We start from the raw sequence: 22,180 nt of genomic DNA on the forward strand, positions 1-22,180 counted from the left end.
AAGCAGGGAGACAGATTATTTACCAATAGTGGATGTAGGAGGATAGATCAAGAAGCAGGCCATAGATATAAGAACAAAATAGCAGATTGTTATTGAGTATTCAAATGAAAATGGAAATTAAAAAATATACACAAAGTGCTGACGATATGAATAAAGTGAAATACACGAGTCAACGGGATGGCTGTTGAATTGACATGACTTGTGTGTAGCAAATTCTTAATGAAAGGCTCCCTGAAGCAGACAGAACTTTGGGGAGGCTTTGAAAATGGGAAGAGCTGCGATCTAGGAGATTTGGGTGGGGGGAGGAGTTCCAGACTTAGGTAACAGTGTGAGCAAGGGGACCAAAGCTGGGGAGTCAGAAGTGAAGTTTGGCTAGTTAGAAGGTGAGCTTAGGAGAAATGAAGCATTTGAGCTGGTCATAACAGACAAATAGAGCCTATATGTAAGATGGGAAGGATTACCGGAGAGCCTTGAAGCCCACTAGGAGTTTTTTGTTTGATGTAGAGGGAGTGTGATTTAGTAACACACTGTTGGAATTGGAAAAACTAGCATGGTACTTGGATGTATTATTAACCAGGAATGATCCTTCTGCAGTCCTCAATGTTGTAGTAGTAATGGTATTTATTTAGTGCTTACTGCATGCAGAGCACTGCACTTTGTGCTAGGAAAATATACCCAGGTAGAAACTTCCTGCTCCTCAGGGGGCTCACAGGCTATTGCTATTATTGATGCGGGGACGGGATTGTCCCAGTTTTGGCCTTTGGATTTTCGTAGTGGATAGAGCTCGGGCCTGGGAGTCAGAAGGTCATGGGTTATAATCTTGACTCTACTACTTGTCTGCTGTGTGACCTTGGACAAGTCACTTCATTTCTCTGGGCCTCAGTTACCTCATCTTTAAAATGGGGATTGAGACTGTTAGCCCCACATGGGGCAACCCGATTTGTTTGTACCCACCCCAGAGCTTAGTACAGTTCCTGGAACAAAGTAAGCGCTTAAAAAATACCACAATCATTATTATTATTAAAAGAGATGTGAAGGAACTGGAGAGGGTTACAGGAAGATGAATTAAAATGACTATCAAGGTGGAGAATGGGTCCCCTGAGAAAAGGTTAAAGGCTAAAGGAATCAGGGTTGCATTGACGGAAGAAGAAAGAGAGGGCTGACCAATAAATGTAACTTCCTTCTAGTATTTTCAGGGTTGCTATGAGGATGCCGCCCTCCATTTCCACAGAGGTATGACCAAGGAGCCTAAATTGCAGAAACTGAAAAGTTTGATTAGTTGTAAGGAAGAGCTTCCTGACCAGCAGGTGATTAAACCCTGGAACAAGATACTGAGGAAGGTTGTAGATTCTCCATCCCTGTAGATCTTTAAAAATAGGAGAGCCACACCATCTGTTTCAAGTCATTTAGAAGTGGTTCTGCTTGAGGCAGGAGGCTGGACTGTATGACTTCTCAAGGTTACTTCCAAGCCTGGGATTCCAAGACTCTGGACTGTCCTTCATCTCTCAACAGTCCTGGAATCTGGGCTGGGCTCGGGAAATCAGATATAAAGTTTCCTGTGAGTTCATCACAGCAAATAGCTCTTGCTTTTACCACCACTTGGTGCCTCAAAAATGTGTCTCTCCTATGAAGAGAGTGGAGGTAGTAGTTTACGCCATTGTTGGGGTCACAGGCTTTGGAACTTCCTGATCTGTGGATTGTTGAGTTCTAGCATATTAATTAGGGGAATCATTTTTGGTGGGTGGAAGAAAGGGGGTGGATTTGATTGGGTGAAGCATTTCCACTGAACAGAGCTTCCCACAGTCAGCGATAATGCACTGCTCAGTTCCGTGCGAAGTGTTTTCTCAGTAACAGTCTGCTCGTATTGCAATTCATTTTGTCGGCAGAAGCATGATGGTTTAAATTCATAAGCTGACTGAACTTCTTCCAGTATGCCAAAGCTTTGGGACCTTGGCTATCATTTTTGGAATCATATAAAGGGATTCCGTGACAGCATAGAGCTGATTTTTAAGGTTGCCGCCTCCTTTTGGGCCAGGCAGGGGCAGGCTCAAAAATACAGTATGGGGTCAGAAGGGCAAGTCGATCGGAAGCAAAAACAGAGCAGTGTAAGGCAGACAAATCCAGTGATTGGGGGGAATGCAGCTGGAGGCCAGGAAAAGGACTGATGGGAAAGTCTGCTCTCCCAGTCCGCTCAAACTTTGATGAGGGCTGAGGAGATGGAAAGCCTAGTCTGGTTCCGGTCCATTGTAACTGTGGACTTGAGCCTCCTCACCTCTTCAACTTCCGTGTGGAAAGGCATTATTAGCAGAATGGAAGGTGCGGTTTCCTCCAATTTCAGGGAGAAGCCGATTCCTCAGACCACCTGCCCTGAGCTCTCAGAGTGGCTAAAACTGCTATTCTAGTAGCAAACACAGCTTTACTGAAGTCTTGGGGAAATGCAAAAGCTCTATTCATTGCTCTTTAGAGGCTAAGTCCTTTCCCAGGAGATAGACTCTATGGAGAACTGTATGAATCCTCTGAAACATATTTTATCATGATCCTGAATCACTTACGAATTTACTCCCTTTTAAGTTGGCCGCTGGCTGTGGCTAGCAGCTTGGCTTAGTGGAAAAAGCACGGGCTTGGGAGTCAGAGGACATGGGTTCTAATCCAGATTCTGCCACTTATCTGCTGTGTGACCTGGGGTAAGCCACTTAACTTCTCTGTGCCTCAGTTGCCTCATATGTAAAATGGGGATTAGGACTGTGAGCCCCATGTGGGAGAACCTGATTACCTTATATCTACCCCAATGCTTGGCACGTATCATAATTATTATTATTCTCCCCCATCCAAGTTGCTGGGGTGGTGACTCAGTTTGGTTGGGGGCAGAGGGAAGATGGGGGCCTGGGAGGGTTTCTGACAGAGAAGAAATCCCTCTTCCCCAACTCTCCCCCTGGAATGATGAAGATTCACACTATTTCTATGCTCCTTTCCCTTCCTCCCCACTAACCCCTCAAGCTAAAACTTCTCATTTCCTCCCCTCAGAGTCAAAACAAGAAGAGGGTCTTGGCCTTATGGAAAGCTCATAGGACTGGAAGTCCAGAGCCCTCAGTTTCAATTGTGTCTCTGCCACTTACCGGCTGTGTGTCCTTAAGCAAGTCACTTAACTCTCTGGTTCCTCAGTTTCCCTATCTGTAAAATGGGGATTGAATGCCTGTACTCTCTCTCCCTTAGACCATGAGCCCCTGGTGGGACAGCAATCATATCTGATCTAATTGCATTGTTTCTACCCTAGTGCTTGGCACACAGTGGTTAATAAATGCTACAACCATTATTATACACCCCTCAGCTTCCCTTTGGGATGTTGGTGTTGGTGCTGATTGATTGTGGCCTAATCCCACCTCCACTGTGGGAACTCCGAGCAGATCACTCATATTTTCCTGCCTCAGTTTATTTCTCTGCAAACTGGGGTTGGGCAGACAAACCTGTCTCAGGAAGCTAGACTGTAAACTTGTTGTGAGAAGGGAACAAGTCCACCAACTTTAGTATATTGTATTCTCCCAAGCACTTAGTATAGTGCTCTGCACACAGCAAGCACTCAATAAATACATTTGATTGATTGGTTGGTTGATTGAAGCGGGCTAGGACAAATAGCACACTGAATTGATTGGAAAGTGCTTGGCAAACATGGAGGAAGAACTGAAGTGCAAGACATTACAATCCCTAACTGCAGGTGGGAAGGGCAGAATAATGCTTCAAAGATCCAGCAGACGGAGCCTCAAACAATGGAGTGAAGCAGAGACTGCTGGGAGACCACATCAGCGGAAAGACCAGTCTGGCTATAGCAATCTGATGGGTGTTGCTCTACAAGCAGAGACTGTGGGAAGAAAAGGCCACCTAAGCAGCTGTCTCAAGGTAATGACAGACACTGAAAATAGCGTATGTTACAGCTCAGTAAAGGACAATAGTCTTGTTTTAAAACATGGTGCTTGTTAAGCGCTTACTATTTAATCATATTTATACTGAGCGTATACTGTAAGCACAGCACTGTCCTAAGTGCTTGGAGAAGTACAATACACGATGAGGAGCCGCATGGCGTATTGGAAAGAGCACAGGTCTGGGAGTCAGAAGGTCGTGGGTTCTAAACTCAGCTCTGCCATTTGTCTGCTGTGTGACCTTGAGCAAGTCACTTCACTTCTCTGTGCCTCAGTGACCTCATCTGTAAAATGGTGATTGAGCATGTGAGCCCAGTGTAGGACAGGGATTGGATCCAATCCAGTTTGCTTATATCCATCCCAGTGCCTAATACAGTGCCTAGCACATAGTAAATGCTTAACAAATACCATTATTATTATTATTATTATAAACAGTGATATTCCCTGCCCACGAGGAGCTTACAGTCTAGTTTACTGTCTATAATCTACTATGTGCCAGGCACTGTTCTAAGCGCTGGGGTAAATACAAGCTAGTCAGATCGAACACAGTCCCTGTCCCACATGAAGCTCATAGTCTTAATCCCCATTTTACAGATGAGGTAACTGAGGCATAGAGAAGTTAAGAGTCTTGCCCCAAGGTCACACAGCAGACATGTGGTAGAGCCGGGATTATGTTCAACCAGTGTGGAAGAGACGACTTATCCTGCAAAAGTCTGTCCAATCAGATTTACTTTCCAAGTGCTTTGTGTAGTGCTCTGCACACAGTAAGCACTCAATAAATACGATTGAATGAATAAATTTTCATGTACTGTTAGTTTCCTCCCCACCACAAAGATCAAAAACATAAGCCTAATCTCTATTTTCCCCACAAAGCTCTAAAGCAGGCAGGATTTCAGAGGGCATGTTGGAGAATTAGCATTCATGCCACACGTTGAGTGTTGGATGAGAAGGCAAGGTGGGCGTGATAAGGAATGTGCTGTCAATATGATGCCAGAGAATTGAACCTAGATTGGATTTATAATAATAACAATAATATTTAAGCACTTACTATGTTCCAAGATGAGGGGTAAACACAGGATAATCAGATTGAACACACTCTCTGTCCCACATAGAGCTCGCAGTTTAAAGTGGAGGGGAAAAAAGGCATTTCAATCCCAGTTTGCATATAAGGAAACAGAGGCCCAGAGAAACTAAGTGACTTGCACTAGGTCACACAGTGGGCAAATGATGTAGCCGGAATTAGAACCCAGGTCCTCTGACTCCCAATCCTGTGCTCTTTCCAAGAGGCCAGGCCACTTTTCCAAATTTGACAGGTCCTTTCGACTAGGTGTTTGCATCCCTATAACTCCAGCACTTTCACTTTCTTCCCAACAGGGCAGCTTCCTTTGTGTTAGAGGGGAAAAAAAAATTTCACTAACTCTGTCCTTAAGACAAGAAATGATGTGAAAGGTTACAATAAAATACTCCGTTCAATTCGTTAATGCTGTTTATCAGTGTGAAGCAGAGGTTCTGCTGGACAGGCACAGGAAAGTGGCAGGAGTGCAGTGTGGTGTTGTCAGAATGTTGTAGGGGGCAGATGGGTCCGCTTGCCTGGTGAAGCGGGCAGAGCCTGGGAAATTCACAAGGATATGCTGGGATTTCGGTTAAATATGGTCTTGGCATTAAGTTCGGATTCCGTCATGTGCGGGTGGATCTCTACATTCATCCCTGCATCCTTACACAGCTTGAGCAAAGTCTTGATGTTGTTTTTGGAGAGACGTAGGTATCTGCAGGGAAGAGAGGAGATAGACGGATGGAGAGGTTAGGATCTGATGGTGTGGAGACTGGGATCTGTAATTTCTTCCTTGAATTTCACTCAGGTATATGGGAGTCTCCTATCCAGGGGCACCTCGGTCTTGAGACTTCATCATTATCAGTGATATTTATTGAGTGCTTACAATGTGCAGAGCACTGTTCTGAGTACTTGGGAGAGTGCAATGTTGGCAGACACCTTACCTGCCCGCAACGGGCTTACAGTCTAGAGAGACTTCAGGACCGAGAATCAGGATCCTCAATCCCCATTCGGTTCTTCAAACAGGGGCTGGTGGCAGGTAAGGGTGGGTTCCCTATTCAGAACAGCAGCGAGATTTAGTGGATAGAACATGGGCCAGGGAGTCAGAAGGATCCGGGTTCCAATCCTGGCTCTGCCACAGGTCTGCTGTGTGACCTTGGACAAATCACTTAACAACTGGACCTCAGTTACCTGATCTGGAAAATGGGGATTAAGAGTGTGAGCCCCATGTGGGTCAGGGACTGTGTTCAACCTGATTAACTTGTATCTACCCCAGTGCTTAGAACAGTGCTTGGTACATAGTAAGCACTTAATGCATATGATAATAATAATAATAATTATTATTATTAATAATAATTAAGTCTGGTGCTGGTGGTTTCTATAGTTCCCTCATTGCTGTCAGGCACATGTCCCTGGGGTTGGAGTACAAAAAAACATGTAGGTGGGCAGGGTGCAGCATGTGATAATTGTGATATTTGTTAAATATTTCCTATGTACTAAGCGCTGGGGTGGATACAAACTAGTCAAGTTGGACACAGCCCATGTCCCACATGTGGTTCACACTCTCAATCCCCATTTTACTGATGAGGGAACTGAAACACAGTGAAGTGACTTGTCCAAGGTCTCACAGAAGACAAGTGGCAGAGCTGGGATTAGAATTGAATTCCAGGCCAAACTGGGACACCGATCTGCTATGCCCCCAAGCTCAGGGTCTGAAAACCAACCCCTTGGGTTAAAAGGAAGCTTATTAGAGGGACCATTTCATGGGGTTTGCTATATCAGAGTAACCCCAACAACTTCGGCTCCAGATGTCTCAGCCAACACTGATTTCTCTGGAGGCTAGAATGGAACCGTGGCCTTTTCATGGTCTCCGGCGCCTGTCCAGAGCCTGACAGGCCACATAGCTAATTAGAGTGCAGGAGGCTTATCTGCCTTCTTGGATTTGCTTTATGGAGACTGAGTGGACCCAAGTTAAAGTAAAGAGCAATATTTAGCACCAAGAAAGAGGAAAGTGGGGATGGCTGTGACCGCCCCCTCCACCTTCGAGGGGAGTAGAGGGAGATGTGTGGAAATCTCTGTCACTAGCATCTTGAAGACCAGCATCCAGTGGCTTATTAATAATAATAGTAATGATGGTATTTGTTAGGTGCCTACTATGTGTCAAATACTGTTCTAAGCACTGGCTAGACGCAATCTAATTAGGTTGGACACAGTCCCTGTCCCACATGGGGCTCACAAGTCTTCATCCCTATTTTACAGATGAGGTAACTGAGGACCAGAGAAGTTAAGTGATTTGCCCAGGGTCTCACAGCATATATGCACAGCATATCTAGAGCAGTGTGGCTTCTAGAGCAGCGTGGCTCAGTGGAAAGAGCATGGACTTTGGAGTCAGAGGTCAAGGGTTCAAATCCCGGCTCCGTCAATTGTCAGCTGTGTGACTTTGGGCAAGTCACTTAACTTCTCTGTGCCTCAGTTCCCTCATCTGTAAAATGGGGATGAAGACTGTGAGCCCCCCATGGGACAACCTGATCACCTTGTAACCTCCCCAGCGCTTAGAACAGTGCTTTGCACGTAGTAAGCGCTTAATAAATGCCATTATTATTATTATTGTTATTATTATTATTATTACTATATGTGGCAGAGTCAGGATTAGAACCCAGGTCCTTCAGACTCCCAGTCCCGTATTCTATCCATTAGACCATCATGCTGCTTGGGTCCCAGTGGGAATCAGGATGGGAAGACAGTGGGGAGGGTGGTCAGCAGTCTTGGCTCTAGTGCCTAGGGAAGCAGCATGGTCTAGCAGATAGAGCACAGATCTGGGAGTCACAGGACCTGGGTTTTAATCCCGGCTCTGTCACTTGCCTGTTGTGTGACCTTGGGAGAGTCACTTAACTTCTCAGTGCCTCAGTTTTCTCCGTCTGTAAAATGGGGATTTGTCCTCCCTCTGTCTTAAGCTGAGAGCCCCCTGTGGGACAGGGACCATGTTTGATCTGCCTAGACTGCTGTAACTCCAGCACTTAGTACAGTACTTGGCACATAGTAAGCATTTGAATACCACAATTATTATTCTTTGTATTACTATTAAGGGCACAGACCACCTCTGTCCCTTGGCTTCTGGACCTAGGAACAATGATGAAATGAAATCAAGGAATTAATCACGGGTATTTATTGAGCACTTACTATATGCAGAGCATTGTACTAAGCACTTGGGAGAGTACAACACAACAGAATGAGCAGGTACATCCCCTGCCCATAATGAGGTTGCAGTCTAGAGAATGTCCATCTCATTCCTCACTGGCTTCAAAGAGGAGAGGCACAAGGTGGAATGACTCAGGGGCCATTGATTGAGCTGGATAATTGGGAGATACCAGAAGCCACACCATATAAAACAGAATCAACAGGGAATTTAGCATTAACCTTCCATCTTGAGCCTATCAGGGCAGTGGCTGGTTCTCTTGCCTATAATGAATCCCGAGCCCCTCAGGCAGGGATCTTGGATTTTGTGAACGTTCAGTGGCCATTTACCTCAACATGCAACATGAAGTGGAGATGGTCGAGTTGACAGTGTCAGTAACACCACTATCCTCCCTGTCCCAAGAGCCCACAACCTTGGTATCATCTTTGACTCCTCACTGCTTTTCAACTCTCACATTCAAACTACTGCTAAATCCTGTCATGATGCTTCCCAGAAACACCAAGCAGTGTAACTCTCCACCCAAGCTGCTCCTATTAGAGTCCAAAACTATTTTTCCAGTGTCCTCATTGAACTCCCAGCTGCCAGCCTCCCTCTCCTTCATACTCTACGCTGCTGCATGGATTAAGACTGGGAACCACATGGGACCAGGGCTCTATCTGATCGGATTGAATTGCATCTACCTGTGGCTTAGCGCAGTGCTTGGCACCTACTAAACCCTTAACAAAATACCATAATTATTCTCATTATTGGGTCATCTTCTTCAGATCTACTCTGTACACTCCTGCTATTCCCCAACTCGTTCTCTTCACTCCTCCCAGGTCAACCTTCTCACTGTACCTCCCTCTTCACTTTCCCGCTTCTATAGCCAGGTTCAGCCTCTTCTCCCTGCGTGGAACTCCCTCCACCCCTTATCATTATTAGTCCAACAGTCTGTCAGTCATTTTTGTTGAGTGCTTACTATGAGCAGAACATTGTACCAAACCCTGGGGAGAGTACAATACAACAATATAACAGACACAGTCTCTGCCCACAATGAGCTGAGAGTCTAGATAACAGCCATTAATACAAATCAATAAAATTGCAGATAGGTACACGAGTGTTGTGGGGCTGAAATGGGGGATGAATAAAGGGAGCAAGTCAAGGAGGCGCAGAAGGGAGTTGGAGAAAAAGAATGGGGGGCTTAGTCATGGAAGGCCTCTTGGAGTAGATGTGCCTTCAATAAGGCTTTGAAGGTGGAAAGAGTAGCAGACCTTAACTCTCCCATTAACAGCCACCTGCTGCACGAACATAGTTCTTTTTACTCTCCTCAGCACTCAGGTGTATATATAATGATGATGATAATAATAATAGTATTACTAGGTGTTTACTCTATGTCAAGCTCTGTTCTAAGCACTGGGTAGGTAAAAGTTAATCAGGCAAGACCTAGTCCCTCTCCCATGTGGGGCTCACAGTTTAAATAGAAAGGAGAACCGGTATTTAATCCCCATTTTGCAGATGAGGAAACTGAGGCCCAGAGAGTTAAGTGACTTGCGGACAGTTAAGTGACTTGTCCAAAGTCACACAGCAGATAACTGAGTGAGCCAGAATTAGAACCCAGGGCCTCTGACTCCCAGGTTCGTGCTCTTTCCATTAGTCCACACTGTTTCTCATTTATATTATATGTATAATCAACTGCACAGTCAATTGATTGTACAATAATAATAATGATGGCATTTGTTAAGCGCTTACTATGTGCAGAGCACTGTTCAAAGCGCTACAATCAGTTATTCATTCTGATTATTCTTTTTGTAAATATTCTTGTGTCTGTCTCCCCCATTAGAGTGTAAGGTCCCTGAGGGCAGGGAACACGTGTCAAGTTTCTGTTACACTTCCCCAAGCACTTTGAACAGTGCATTGCTTGTAGGTCCTCAATTAATAACAATACTATCACAAAATTATCTGTGACAAGGGGCTGGAGCAAATGAATCAAATAGTAGTGCATTTTCTCCTTCAACTTGTGAAATGTGGGTTTCCTCATTGGAAAAATGGGGACTAAATAAACACCTGTTCTCCTTCCCTCCTACCTGTGGTGCCCCATGTGATCCAAGGACTGTGTCCAATCTGGAGATCTTATATCTACCTCATGCTTCATACAGTGGTTGGCATGCACTCGGTGTGTGCCTAAAAAATGCTACAATCATTATCTGACTGTTCGACTGACTGAAGGAGTCATCAACTGAAATGAGGCCACAGGAGACCAGCCCTTCCCTCATCCCAGGGGGGACCCTGGGGACTTTCAGGACCTGCAATTGGAGCCCCCGTCTCCCACCCATGTACAACGGCCTCCTCCATCCTCACCGGCAGCTCAGAATCTCTTCCGGCTTCATTGACACCTGGGTCGTGGAATCCTGACGCTTCTGGGCTTCTCTTTTTTCCAGGATGTCCTTCAGCCTCCGCTCGAGCGCCGGGAAGCCACTCGAGGAGTCAGGCAGCACGAAGCCCCTCGTGTTCCTCTCTTTCTGGGCGGCTTTGCGGAAAGAAGGGAATCCCATAGCGGCATCTTGCATGAGCAGGATGTTGGGGTCTAGGCCTTTGGAGAAGCTGCATCTTCCGCTGCTCTGAGGGCGGGTGGAAGACTGCCTGGAGGAGCCTGCCTCGTCTGAGCTTTCTTTGATGGATCGCTGATCTGAAGCTGAGCAGAGACACCAAGCTAGGACGCCGTCTCCAGCTTCACCCACAGGCTAGCGGGAAGGATTGGGATTATAGGCCATTGGTGGACGCGTGGGGTGAGCGATAAGGCTATGTGAGGGTGAGGTCTTGGTCTTTTTTAAGTGCTTGCTGTGGTTGTCAAGCACTGTGCTAAGCACTGGGGTAAATACAATACAATCAGATTGGTCACAGTCCCCCCTCCCCGCTCTGCCCGCAGACCCTGTCCCATGTGGAGGTCCTGAACTAAGTGGGAGGGAGAAAGGTTATTTTTTTTTAATGGTACTTGTTAAGCGCTTACTACATACCAGGCACTGTTCGAAGTGCTGGGATAGATACAAGCTAATTAGGTTGGACCCAGTCCCACATGGGGCTCAATTTTACAGTTATGGTAACGGAGGCCCAGAGAAGTTAAGTCACTCACCCTAGGTCCCACAGCAGACAAGTGGTGGAGCTGGAATTAGGACCCAGGTCCTTCTGACTCCCAGACCTGTGCTCTATCCACTAAATCATGCTGTTTCCCCTAATTGAATCCCCATTTTAAAAATGAGGAAATTGAGGGTCGAAGATGTGAGAGGATTTGTCCAACATTGCTGAGCAAGAAAATTGTTGAGGTGGGATTAGAGCTCAGGTCTTCTGTCTCCCGGTCTTTGTGTGGCATCCATTAGGTCAAGGGGCTTCACTGGTCTTTCCACAGAATTCCAAAATCCACCTAATTTTCAGCGTGCCTTGCTGGCTCTTTTTCTATACTGCTCTCCCTAGCACTCAGTTCAGTGCTCTGCTCACAGTAGGTGTTAGCAAAGGGAGAGTCAGAAGGTCATGGGTTCTAATCCCAGCTCCGCCATTTGTCTGCTGTGTGACCTTGGGCAAGTCACTTCACTTCTCTGAGCCTCAGTTACCTCATCTGTAAAATGGGGATTGAGATTGTGAGCCCACAGGGACCATGTCCAACCCGATCTGCTTGAGTCCAACCCAGTGCTTAGTACTGTTCCTGGCACATAGTTAAGCATTTTATAAATACCATAATTATTATTATTATTGATCGATTGACCTTGTCAGCCTTCATTTTTTTTTCTTTTTTTGGTATTTGTTAAGCACTTTTACTATATGCCAGGTCCTGTTCTAAGCTCTGGGATAGATACAAGCTAGTCAGGTTGGACACAATCCATGTCCCACATTGGGCTCAAAGTCTTCATCCCCATTATACAGATCAGGTTCTTGAGGTATAGAGGTGTGAAGTGACTTGCCCAAAGTCACACAGCAGATGAAGGGCGGAGCAGGGATTAGAACTCAGGTCCTTCTGACTCTAGGTCCAGGTTCTACCCATTAGGCCACAGTGCTTCATAAATACCATAGAAAGCCAATCTGGACCAAGCCTTGCTGCTGAGGTAATTGTTCAGAAATGAGTTAGGCTCTTTCAGATGGGCACTTGGCCAATTTTGATGTTACAAGGTATTTTTCTTTTTGTCCAAGTTAGTCATGGTTTGGCTTGCCAATCAATTTAGCTGACAGATGTTCGGACACTTGTCTTTACTGTGCTAGACATTTTCAAGTCTTTTTTCACTTGACATAAAATCACTGTGCTGTAGTATTTTTTTTTTCATCTTTACATCATTGTATGGCCAGGAAAAAACAAGCGTTGGTAAGGACATTTTTGTTCCAAAATTTTTTTCCCGAGCATGTTTCTTAGGGAGTTGAAAAGAACAATACTTTGGAAGCTGGTTGGAAAAGGGGTTAGGTTAAGAGCTAGGATTAAGGCTAAATTAGGGGCAAGGATGACAGTACAGTAAGGTTAAAGCTTTAGTCTTGGGCTTATGATTGAAGTAAGGTTAGAGTTAATTGGTTTTAGGGCTGGAATGAGAATTAGGGTTATGACAGATTGGGTCCAGGGCCTGAGCTAGTGTAAATAAAGCTGTGTTGTAAGCTCGTTGTGGGCGGGGAATGTGTCCACTAATTCTGTTTTATTGTACTCTCCCGAATTCTTAGTACAGTGCTCTGCACATAATAAGTGCTCAGTAAATGCCATTGATGGATTAAGGCCCTCAGGGACCTAAAGGTTAGGGTTTGATTTAGGTTTAAAATTTACTATGGGGATAGAATTAAAATTTGGGGTTCAGATCAGGACTAAGATTGGAGTTAGAAGAGCAGTGTTGCCTAGTGGAAAGAGCCCAGGCCTGGGAGTAACAAGACCACTAGATTATATACGCCTTGAGGGAAGAGACCATGCCTACTAACCCTATTGTATTGTACTTAGACTGTGAGCCATACGTGGGACAGGGACTGGGTCCAACATAATTAATTTGTATGTACCTCGGCGCTTAGTACTGTGTTTGATACATAGTAAGCACTTAAGAAATATCACAAAATAAAAAAAATAAAAAATTCCCTCTCAAGCTCTTAGTACAGTACTCTGCACACCATCGGCAGTCAATAAATTACAATGACTGAGTGAGCCCTGGGTTCTAATTTCAGCTCCACCACTACTTGCCTGAAATAGAGAAGCAGCGTGGCTCAGTGGAAAGAGCACGGGCTTTGGAGTCAGAGGTCATGGGTTCAAGTCCTGGCTCTGCCAATTGTCAGCTGTGTGACTTTGGGCAAGTCACTTAACTTCTCTGGGCCTCAGTTACCTCATCTGTAAAATGGGGATTAAGACTGTGAGCCCCCTGTGGGACAACCTGATCACCTTGCAACCTCCCCAGTGCTTAGGACAGTGCTTTGCACATAGTAAGCGCATAATAAATGTCATTAAAAAATGTGACCTTGGGCAAGCCACTTCATTTCTCTGGGCCCCAGTTTCCTCATCTATAAAATGGGGATTAAATAAATATCTGTCCTCCCTCCCTTCTAGACTGCGAGCCCCATGTGGGACAGGGACTGTGTCCAACCTGATCTGCCTGTACCCACCCCAGTGCTTACTACAGTGACTGGCACATAGTAAGTGCTTAACAAATACAATTATTACTATTATCATTATTTCTCCCCACCCCCAGCAGCCCCTGGAATGGCTTAACCTGAGCCTAGTTCCCTTTCCCATTTGGTTGCACCCTGGATTCACTGGGGGCTGAGGACCCCGCCTCCTGTGGCTGCTGGATGAGCTGAGAAGATGCCTAAAATTGGGGTCACCTCCCCCTGGGGTCAGACTGAGGCTCTTTCAGCAGGGAATGTGTCTACCAACTCTGGTATTTGGTACTCTCCCTAGCACTTAGTACAGTGCTCTTGTTGGAATCCCAGCCCCCAGGAGATCCCAACCATGAGACCCTCCAGAATAATAATTGTGGTGCTTCTTAAGCACTTACTATGTCCCAAGCACTTTTCTAAGCATGAGGGTAGATAGTGTTAGGGGGCCTTGGTCATGGTGTAGGGTCTAGAGCGTGGGTCTGGGAGTCAGAAGGTCATGGGTTCTAATCCCGGCTCTGCCACTTGTCTGTTGTGTGGTCTTGGGCAAGACACTTGACATCTCTGTACCTCAGTTACCTTATCTGTAAAATGGGGATTAAGACTGTGAGCCCTCTGTGGGATAGGGACTATGTCCAACCCAATTTGCTTGTATCTACCCTAGCGCTTAATACAGAGCCTGGCACATAGTAAGAGCTTAACAAATACCATAGTTATTATTACTATTATTACTATAATTACAAGGCTGTCCATCACCTCGCCCCCTCCTACCTCATCTCCCATCTCTCCTTCTTCAGCCCAGCCCATGCCCTCCGCTCCTCTGCAGTTAACCTCCTCACTGTACCTCATTCTTGCCTGTCCTGCCGTTGACCCCAGCAAACGTCCTTCCCCTGGCCTGGAATGCCCTCCCTCCGCACATCCACCAAGCTAACTCTCTTCCACCCTACAAAGCCCTACTGAGAGCTCACCTCCTCCAGGGGGCCTTCCAAGACAGAGCCCCCTTTTTCCTCTTCTCCTCCCCATCCCCCCCACCCTACCTCCTTCCCCTCCCCACAGCACTTGTATATATTTGTACAGATTTATTACTCTATTTATTTTACTTGTACATATTTACTATTCTATTTATTTTGTTAATGATGTGCATCTAGCTTTAATTCTATTTGTTCTGACGATTTTGACACCTGTCTGCATGTTTTGTTTTGTTGTCTGTCTCCACCTTCTAGACTGTGAGCCCATTGTTGGTAGAGAGCTTCCCAAGTGCTTGGTACAGTGCTCTGCACACAGTAAGCATTCAATAAATACAATTGAATGAATGACCAGGCAGGGTACAGTCCCTGTCCCAAATTGGACTAAAAATCTAAGGAGAAGGTATTTGACCCACATTTCACAGATGCCAGAACTGAGAAGTAAAGTGACTTCCCCAAGATCACATAGCAGACAAGTGACAGAACTGAGATTAGAACCTAGCACTTAGAATGGTGATTGACACATAGCAAACATCTAATATACTTAGCTCATTATGACAGGGAACATGCCCACTAATTCTATTGTACTGTACTCTCCCAGGCACTTACTAAAATGATCTGCATGTAGTAAGCACTCAATAAGTACCATTGATTTATTGACTTATATATTAACAAATACCACAAATACAAGGCCCTCTGACCCCCAGAACTGTACTTTTTCCACTAGGCCACACTTTTTCCAGCTCCCTGCCCCAACTTAATCACTGACCCAGAATTTCCTGGGCCTCAGATCTAAGATAAATCAATGTAAATGATCCCCTAAAAATCCCACCCTCTCCCCTCACCTTACTGACTATAGATTTTCTCCATCCACTTCGGAAACTACTTTCTACTCACTACTCTTCTACTACAACCCAGTCCACATACTTCACTCCTCTAAAGCTAATCTTCTCACCTTACCTCAAACTCATCTATCTCACCGCTGACCTCCTGCCCCCATCCTACTTCTGGCCGGAACGCCCTCCCTCCTCAATTCTGACAATTTACCCTCCTTACCCTCCCGGCTTTCAAAGCCTTATTGAAGACATATCTTCTCCAAGAGGCCTTTCCTGATTAAGCCCTCCTTTCCTCTTCTCTCTCTCCCTTCTGTGACACCCTGACTTAGTCCCTTCATTCATCATCTCCCTGATCCAGCCTCACAGCTCTTTTGTACATCGCTGTAATGTACTTATTTATATTAGTGTCTGTCTGCACTGCTAAACTGTAAATTCTTTATGGTCAGGGAATGTGTCTGTTTATTGTTATTTTGAACTCTCCCAAGTGCTTAGTACAGTGCTCTGCACACAGTAAGCACTCAATAAATACAATTAAATGAATGAATGAATGAAAGCAACGCCCCCCACCCCCAACTCCCTTTGAGGCTCTTGCTTGCACTGAGGGATTGTGGGCTGCAGGGGTCTAAAGAGCCCGGGGAAGGGCCCGGGAACCAGCTCAGTGAAGAGGGAGTGCTTCCCCTTCCTTGTCCTGAGAGTGGACCAGGAGCCCCTACCTAGGTCAGGCTGACAGGGCTCTACCTCTCCCTAATAATAATAATAATTTTTATTATGGTACTTGTTAAGCACTTACTATGTGTCAAGCACTGCTGTAAGCACTGGGGTCGATGCAAGTTAATCAGGTTGGACACAGTCCCTGTCCCACATGGGACTCACACTCTTAATCCCTATTTTACAGATGAGGTAAATGAAACCTAGAGAAGTGAAGTGACTAGCCCAAGGTCACACAGTAGACATGCTAAAAGAAGCAGCGTGGGTCAGTGGAAAGAGCACGGGCTTTGGAGTAAGAGGTCATGGGTTCAAATCCCACTCTGCCAACTGTCAGCTCTGTGACTTTAGGCAAGTCACTTAACGTCTCTGTGCCTCAGTTACCTCATCTGTAAAATGGGAATTAAAATTGTGAGCCCCCCATGGGACAACCTGATCACCTTGTAACCTCCCCAGTGCTTAGAACAGTGCTTTGCACATAGTAAGCACTTAATAAATGCCATCATTATTATTATTATGTGTTGCTCCTTCATTCATTCATCCTCTCTCATTCCCACAGCACATATATATATATATATATATCTGTTTTTTTATTTCTTTATTTATTCATTTATTTATTTATGTTAATGTCTGTCTCCCCCTCTAGACTGCGAGCTTGTCGGCAGGAATGTGTCTGTTGTTACATTGTACTCTCCCAAGCGCTTAGGACAGTACTTTGCACACACTAAGTGCTCAATAAATATGATTAAAAGAATGAATGAATGAATGGTGGAGCTGGGATTAGAACCCAGTACCTTCTGACTCCCAAGACCGTGCTCTATCCACAAAGCCATACTGCTTCTCTGCCCAGCCTTCCCCATTCCCCCACCCCCACCCCCACCCCAGGGAGCTTCTGGGCTCCCAGCCATGCCAGCAGGACCCTCTCCCCGCCCCCCCCGCTCCCCACAGGAAACTCAAGCCTTCAGTCCAATGGCCCTTGGCGGCTTCCAGTCCATCCCCTGGTAACCAGCCTACATGCTGTCTTCCTTAGCTGCAGGCAGCACACTTCAGTCCTGCATCCTGTCCGCTGAGATGGGAGAATTCCCTTCCTTCATTTATACTGTTACCTTGCAGGTATTTATAGAGTACCACAATGCCCCCTCCCTTCCCCCGGGAGGCTCCTCCTTTGAAGACAGGAGCAGTGCAGTCTTTCCCCACTTGGGAATCTAGAACTCTGTTTCTTGGCTCCGTCTCCGGCTTTCTCAGTTCGGTCTCTCTTGGCCTCTGGCATAGACTCTCACCACTTCTGCCTCTTCCGGCCTCTGTCTCTGAACCAGCTGCTTCCTCTCTCTACTACTGTCTCTTCCAACCTGTTTCAGTCCCAGCCCATTTTAGACTGAGTCTTGTGTGAGCCAAGGACTGTTCTGACCTGATTATCTTGTATCTCCCCCAGCTCTTAGCTCAGAGGCTGGCCCAGAAAAGTTCTAAACAAATATCTCAGGAGTTATTATTGTCATTATTATTATTGTTATAATCCTCCATCTCTGTCCCTACCCCTGTGCTTCTCAGCTGCCCTTGATCTCTCGATCGCTGCCTCTCATTTAATCCTGATGATATTTGTTAAGCACTTACTGTATGTCATGCACTGTTCTACGTGCTGGGGTGGATAAAAGTTAATCACGTTGGACTCAGTCCCAGTCCCTGTCCCACATGGAGCTCACAGTAGGAGAGAGACAGGTATTGAAATTGAATCCCAATTTTTCAGATGAGGGAACTGAGGCCCAGAGAAATGAAGTGACTTGCCTGAGGTCACACAACAGACAAGGTCACACAGCAGTCGACTGGTTGAGTCAGGATTAGAGCCCAGGTCCTCTGTCTCCCTGTCCTTCACTCTTTCTGACTGGGATGGGACTTGAAGCTATGCAATGCTTTCTTACCCTGATTTCTTGGCACCTTCTAAATCCACTGTACTCCTACAGGCATGCAGTGCAGTGCTCTGCACACAGTGCCCTGCACACGTAGTTCCTCAGTAATAATAATAACAATAATTGTGGTATTTGTTAAGCGCTTACTCTTTGCCAGGCACTGTACTAAGCACTTGGATAGATACAAAATAATCAGGTTGGGCAGAGTCCCTGCCTTTCACAGGACTCCCCGTATCAATCCCCATTTTATAGATGAGGAAACTATAGCACAGAAAAGTGAAGTGACTTGCCCAAGATCACACCGCTGGCAAGGGGTGGAGTCAGGATTAGAACCCAGGTCCTTCTGACTCCCAGGCCCATACTCTATTCACTAGCATCATCATCATTATTATTGTTGTTATTATATTTGCTCAGTGCTCACAAAGTGCCAAGCCCCATACTGAGCACTGGGGTAGATACAAGATAATCATTCAGACACAGTCCCTGCCTCACATGGGGCTCACACTCTAATAGGGAGGGATAACGGGAATTGTACCCCCATTTTACAGATAAAGAAATTGATGCCAGTGAAGTGAAATGACTTGCCCAAAGTCACAGAGCAGTCAAGAGGCAGAGTCTGGATTAGAAGCCAGATCTGCCCCCCTTCCAGAGAGCTGGAAAAGCATTAACTTTGAGGCAGATGGAGGGGATTGTTGGAGCAAGGGAAGATCTGGGCAGGCTCTCTTACCAACGCTTGCTCTCTTGGAGGCCCGTCCATTGCTGCCCCGGGCTTCACGGGTGTAGCTTCCGGACAAATCTGTGCGGTTCCGGTCCCGGCCTCCCTGATGGTTGTCCTGAAGTGACCATTTCAGAGAGCCCTTCCTGTTTGACTTGGTGGAAGAGAAAATGGGATTGTGGGTTTGGGACTCAAGAATCAATCTTTCCTTAGAGCTGACCAACATCCACAGAGGTGACTCTGACCTTAGATACTTGACCACTTCTACACCGTACCCTGGTTATTCTTTAGACTCGAAGTAGCTCAAAGGTAAGAATCATGTCTTCCCACTCTATGGCATCTCCCTGCCTCCACCCTTTCCATCTCTAGTTCAAAGCCATGCATTCGCTGGCTGAGTCTACATTGGCAAATTATTTATAGCCCCAGTTCCTAAAAATACTGGGCTCCCAATTATCCAGATTTTCACTGGATTTTTTTTTAACCTGAAATGGTTGGACATCTCAAGCCAACGAATTTTAGATTTTTACTAGTGAGGTAATTGACTCGCGTTGGTCAGGCTGATATTCCAGAGCCAGCATGGCCTAGAGAATCAGCATGGTCTAGTGGAAAGAGCATGGGCCTGGGAGTCAGAGGACCTGGGTTCTAATCGCAGCTCTACCACATATTTACTGTGTGACCCTGGGCAAGTAATTTAACTTCTCTGTGCCTCAGTTACTCTAGCTGTAAGATGGGGATTAAATCCTACTCCCTCATACTTATATTGTGAGCACCATGAGGGTCACAGACAGTGTTCAACCTGATTAACCTGATTCAACCTGATTAGAGAAGCAGCATGACTCAGTGGAAAAAAGCACAGGCTCTGGAGTAGAGGTTATGGGTTCAAATCCTGCTCTGCCAGTTGTCAGCTATGTGACTTTGGGCAGGTTACTTAACTTCTCTGTGCCCCAGTTACCTCATCTGCAAAATGGGGATTAAGACTGTGAGCTCCCCATGGGACAACCTGATCACCTTGTAACCTCCCCAGTGCTTAGAACAGTGCATTGCACATAGTAAGCACCTAATAAATGCCATCATTATTATTATTATTATTATTAACCTGTACCTACCCCAGTGCTTAGAACAATGCTTGACACATAGTAAGAGCTTAACAAGAACAACAATAATAATGATAATAATAATAATGATAATAATAATAACCCATGCCAACTAATTAATGGTATTTCCTGGAAGTAACAATCAATGGTATTTATTGAGCACTTAATTGGTGCAGAGCACTGTACAAAGTGCTTGAGAGAGTGGATACAACAAAGGCAAATGACCATTCCTCTTCTGGTTTTGACAGAACTGGGGGTTCCTGCTTATAGGTCCCTGGGGTCTTTTTTAGAAGTGCTGGGGAGAAGCAACATGGCTTAGTGGATAGAGCGTGGGCCTGAGAGTCAGTATTGATGTCTGTCTTCCCCTTCTAGACTGAGCTCATTTTGGGCAGGGATTTTCCCTGTTTACTGTCGTATTTTACTTTCCCAAATGCCTAGTACAGTGCTCTACACAGAGTAAGTGCTTCAATAAATATGACTGAATGAATGAATGAAAAGAACCTAGATTCAAATTCCAGCTCTGCTACTAATCTGCTGTATGAACTTGGGCAAGTCACTTCATTCATTCATTCAGTCTTATTTATTGAGTGCTTAATGTGTGCAGAGCACTTCACTTCTCTATGCCTCAGTTTCCTCATCTGTAAAATGGGGATTAAGACTGTGAGCCCCATTTGGGACAGGGACTGTGTCCAGCCTGATGATCTTGTATCTGCTTCAGTGTTCAGTACTGTATCTGGCACATAACGCTTAACAAATATAGAAAAAGAAAAAGGTGTTGGTGATAAGGGGTCAGTTTTGAGGAATATGGTCCTGAAGAGGCAGGATGGGGATGGGGGGGGGAATTTTGTGGGTGGGGGGGTCTGAGATTTTGAAGAGTCAAAACAAATCTATGATTAACAACTTGGGGAGGCCCTGAAGCAGTTCCTTGCTTCCCTGGGTTGGCCAAAATCCCTGAATGGAAACAGCTTCTTCCCTTTGGGTGGTCTGGTTATTGGCACTGATTGGCCCAAGAAACTCCTTACCGATGAGGTGGTATTGGAAACTGATGGACCATCGTCTTGCCGAATAAACAATTGCTTTCTCAGTTTGCTTTCTTCTTGCTTCAGCAGGTTATCATTCATGGATTTCAGGTTATCTAGTGAATCCTGGGTTTTCTTAAGCTAGAGGGGAGACAAGGCATAGAAGAAATGGTTTAGGGTGTGTGTGTATGTGTAGTGTACTGGAGGGGTTGGGTTGATCTCTTAACCCAGTTGGCAGAATCAAAAGAACAGCAAGATAGGCTCTTGAAGGCAGGGGTGTCATCTAGTAGTAGCATGAATGGTATTTACTAAGCACTCACTTTGTGTAGAACACTGTACTAAGCACTGGGAAAAAATATACTCGTGAAAATCAAACATGGTTCCTGGTCTTCATGGGGTTCATATCCTAGACTGTAAACTCTATGTGGGCAGGAAATGTGCCTACCAACTCTGTTATACTGTACTCTCCCAAGCACTTAGTACCGATTGATAATTGATTGATTGGTAAGATAAAGGATGGGAGAAGGGACAGTCTGTGGGCACATAAGGATGGATGAAATAAAAACACAAAAACAATGTGTTTTTAGCACCTAGAACAGTGCTTATTATATAGTAAGTGCTTAACAAATGCCATGTCTACTGTATTCTTTCTAGGATTTAGTACAGTGGTCTGCACATAGTTGCTCAAAAAATACTATTGCTTGCTTTCTTGATTGGCTGATTAAGGCCCCTGGCTCCAAAGTGTCTAACCTGAACAAACAAGTCTTTTGGGCAGACAGGGGCAGTGTAGTCTGGTGGTAGGAGCACAGGCCTGATTGTCGGGAGAAATGGGTTCTAATTCTGGCTCCTCCACTTGCCTGCTATGTGACCTTGGACAAGTCGCTTAGCTTCTCTGTGTCTCAGTTTCCTCATCTGAACACGGAGATAAAATACCTGTTCTCCCTCCCCCTTAGACTTCGAGCCCCATGTGAGAGAGGGACTGAGTCTGATTTGCTTATATGTCTATATATTGTATTATATATAATATATAATCTTTTTAGACTGTGAGCCCGTTGTTATGTAGGGATTGTCTCTATCTGTTGCCAAATTGTACTTTCCAAGTGCTTAATACAGTGCTATGCACACAGTAAGTGCTCAATAAATACGATTGAATGACTGAATTAATTTCTACTCAGAACAGTGTGTGGCATATAGTAGGCAC

At 45.4% G+C, this 22,180-nt stretch overlaps 1 protein-coding gene across 4 annotated transcripts in view; it reads right to left on the minus strand.

The window, feature by feature from the left end:
- Nucleotides 1-5,387: 5,387 nt before the first annotated feature.
- Nucleotides 5,388-22,180, minus strand: part of C11H16orf78 (chromosome 11 C16orf78 homolog) — an 83,441-nt gene continuing 66,648 nt past the window's right edge. For 2 of the 4 annotated variants that reach the window (XM_038754011.1, XM_038754009.1), the window contains 4 exons: nt 20,983-21,120; nt 18,879-19,020; nt 10,499-10,832; nt 5,388-5,680 (listed from right to left, as the gene is read on the minus strand). In XM_038754011.1, the coding sequence (XP_038609939.1) occupies nt 5,533-5,680; nt 10,499-10,832; nt 18,879-19,020; nt 20,983-21,081 (723 nt within the window). In that variant the 5' untranslated portion in view covers nt 21,082-21,120 and the 3' untranslated portion in view covers nt 5,388-5,532. Of the gene's footprint in view, nt 5,681-10,498; nt 10,833-18,878; nt 19,021-20,982; nt 21,121-22,180 lie in introns of those variants that run through there. The other 2 variants (XM_038754012.1, XM_038754010.1) reach the window with 2 other exon arrangements.

The sequence above is a fragment of the Tachyglossus aculeatus genome, chromosome 11 (genome assembly GCF_015852505.1).
Source record: "Tachyglossus aculeatus isolate mTacAcu1 chromosome 11, mTacAcu1.pri, whole genome shotgun sequence".
Taxonomy (NCBI): domain Eukaryota; kingdom Metazoa; phylum Chordata; class Mammalia; order Monotremata; family Tachyglossidae; genus Tachyglossus; species Tachyglossus aculeatus.